The sequence below is a fragment of the Tachysurus fulvidraco genome, chromosome 3, assembly GCF_022655615.1.
Source record: "Tachysurus fulvidraco isolate hzauxx_2018 chromosome 3, HZAU_PFXX_2.0, whole genome shotgun sequence".
In the NCBI taxonomy this organism is placed as follows: Eukaryota; Metazoa; Chordata; class Actinopteri; order Siluriformes; family Bagridae; genus Tachysurus; species Tachysurus fulvidraco.
In genome coordinates this window covers 32,103,388-32,105,887 of record NC_062520.1, presented here as the reverse complement: position 1 = coordinate 32,105,887, position 2,500 = coordinate 32,103,388, and the positions used below count along the sequence as shown (strand labels likewise).

Below are 2,500 nucleotides of genomic sequence, written 5' to 3'. Positions count from 1 at the left end.
AGTAGAGTTGTAGAGCAGTAGAGTTGTAGAGCTGTAGAGTTGTGGAGCTGTAGAGTTGTAGAGCAGTGGAGCTGTAGAGTTGTAGAGCAGTGGAGCTGTAGAGTTGTAGAGCTGTAGAGTTGTAGAGCTGTAGAGTTGTAGAGTTGTGGAGCTGTAGAGTTGTAGAGCTGTAGAGTTGTAGAGCTGTAGATTTGTAGAGCAGTGGAGCTGTAGAGCAGTGGAGCTGTAGAGTTGTAGAGCTGTAGAGTTGTAGAGCAGTGGAGCTGTAGAGTTGTAGAGCTGTAGAGTTGTAGAGCAGTGGAGCTGTAGAGTTGTAGAGCAGTGGAGCTGTAGAGTTGTAGAGCAGTGGAGTTGTAGAGCAGTGGAGCTGTAGAGTTGTAGAGCAGTGGAGCTGTAGAGTTGTAGAGCTGTAGAGTTGTAGAGCAGTGGAGCTGTAGAGTTGTAGAGCTGTAGAGTTGTAGAGCAGTGGAGCTGTAGAGTTGTAGAGCTGTAGAGTTGTAGAGCAGTGGAGCTGTAGAGTTGTAGAGCAGTGGAGCTGTAGAGCTGTAGAGTTGTAGAGTTGTAGAGCAGTGGAGCTGTAGAGTTGTAGAGCAGTGGAGTTGTAGAGCAGTGGAGCTGTAGAGTTGTAGAGCAGTGGAGCTGTAGAGTTGTAGAGCTGTAGAGTTGTAGAGCAGTGGAGCTGTAGAGTTGTAGAGCTGTAGAGTTGTAGAGCAGTGGAGCTGTAGAGTTGTAGAGCTGTAGAGTTGTAGAGCTGTAGAGTTGTAGAGCTGTAGAGCAGTGGAGCTGTAGAGTTGTAGAGCTGTAGAGTTGTAGAGCTGTAGAGTTGTAGAGCTGTGGAGCTGTACATCAGTAGAGCTGTAGAGTTGTAGAGCTGTGGAGCTGTGGAGCTGTAGAGTTGTAGAGCTGTAGAGTTGTAGAGTTGTAGAGCAGTGGAGCTGTACATCAGTAGAGCTGTAGAGTTGTAGAGCAGTGGAGCTGTAGAGTTGTAGAGCTGTGGAGCTGTAGAGTTGTAGAGCTGTAGAGTTGTAGAGTTGTAGAGCTGTAGAGTTGTAGAGCAGTGGAGCTGTAGAGTTGTAGAGCTGTAGAGTTGTAGAGCAGTGGAGCTGTAGAGTTGTAGAGCTGTAGAGTTGTAGAGCTGTGGAGCTGTAGAGTTGTAGAGCAGTGGAGCTGTAGAGTTGTAGAGCTGTAGAGTTGTAGAGCTGTAGAGTTGTAGAGTTGTAGAGCAGTAGAGCTGAGAAGTCAGCGCACATCTCTCACTATCATTCTTCTCGTTCTTTTCGTCTCTCTAGCAAACCAAAGAGCGGGTGAAGCTGTTGATCCAGCTGGCAGACGGCTTTTGTGAAAAGGGCCACTCCCATGCGGGTGAGATCAAGAAATGGGTGGTATCAGTGGACAAGCGCTACCGTGACTTCTCGCTCCGTATGGACAAATACCGCTGCTGTCTGGAGAAAGCCTTGGGGATATCCTCAGATTCCAACAAGGTGATTAGGACACATGATGTTGTGTGTGTGTGTGTGTGTGTGTGTGTGTGTGTGTGTGTGTGTGTGTGTGTGTGTGTGTGTGTAAAGATGTTCAATTGTAGTGATGTAACCTGTGAAACAGACCTAGTGTGTCTATAGTGTGTAGTGACTGTGTATGGCGTAGCCTGCTGTAGTAAATAAAGGGTTCAGAGTGTTGTTTATTCTGTGCATTAAAAACGTCGTTGTGTCACAGAGTAAAGACTTGCAGCTGGACATCATCTCGGCGAGCGCGCCTGGAGCTGAGGTCAAGCTCCGAGACGCCAATCATGAGCTCATTGAAGAGAAGCGCAAGTCTGCTCGGCGAAAAGAGTACGACTGCTTTAACTCTCACACACACACACACACACACACACACACACACCAACAACCCAATAAGTTCTGAAATAGATACACTGCCATATCCGCTGAAAGGCACCCGGACGTGGCTCTGTATAATTTACTAACCACAGCAAGTTGAGCTCTTATAAAATACGGAGCCTTTCCCAGAGCGATCGTACCGTAGTTTTAAAGGAACACACATAATCGTCTCACAAACCTGCCGTGTATATGATGTGCGTCTGTGTCTCTTGTATAGGTTCATAATGGCCGAGCTGATCCAGACGGAGAAGGCTTACGTCAGAGACCTGTGCGAGTGCATGGACGTGAGTGCGGCTACATTCTCAACATAGCGTCTGTTTTTAAAGAAGCTAGCATTTGCGTAATTTCGCCTCGTTAGTCTGAACTCGGCGGAAATTTTGCATAATGTATTTTACGAAGATTAGCATGATCAAAAAAATAAATAAACTATGCGTCGTTTGTGCATTCATACTTTATTATATTAGATTTTAAAAAGTTAGCAGACCACAAAATAGAAGTTAGAAGAAATACAATCACGTTCATACAATACAGTACGTGTAGATCACAAGAGCCAATTTAGCTAGCGAAAGAACTAGCATACTTAACTGGAGGCTAGCAAATGAGCTAGGTAAGTCCAGCCTCTT

General features: G+C 46.0%; 1 protein-coding gene across 6 annotated transcripts in view; it reads left to right on the top strand.

Moving 5' to 3' along the window:
• LOC113662748 (triple functional domain protein-like) overlaps window positions 1-2,500 on the top strand; it is a 107,246-nt gene that overhangs the window by 67,513 nt on the left and 37,233 nt on the right. For all 6 annotated transcript variants that reach the window (XR_007140172.1, XM_027177825.2, XM_027177827.2 and 3 more), the window contains 3 exons: window positions 1,290-1,481; window positions 1,714-1,829; window positions 2,095-2,161. Coding sequence is in view for 5 of the 6 variants with exons in the window: in XM_027177825.2 (XP_027033626.2) it covers window positions 1,290-1,481; window positions 1,714-1,829; window positions 2,095-2,161 (375 nt within the window). In the remaining variant the exon portion in view is untranslated. The remainder of the gene's footprint in view (window positions 1-1,289; window positions 1,482-1,713; window positions 1,830-2,094; window positions 2,162-2,500) is intronic.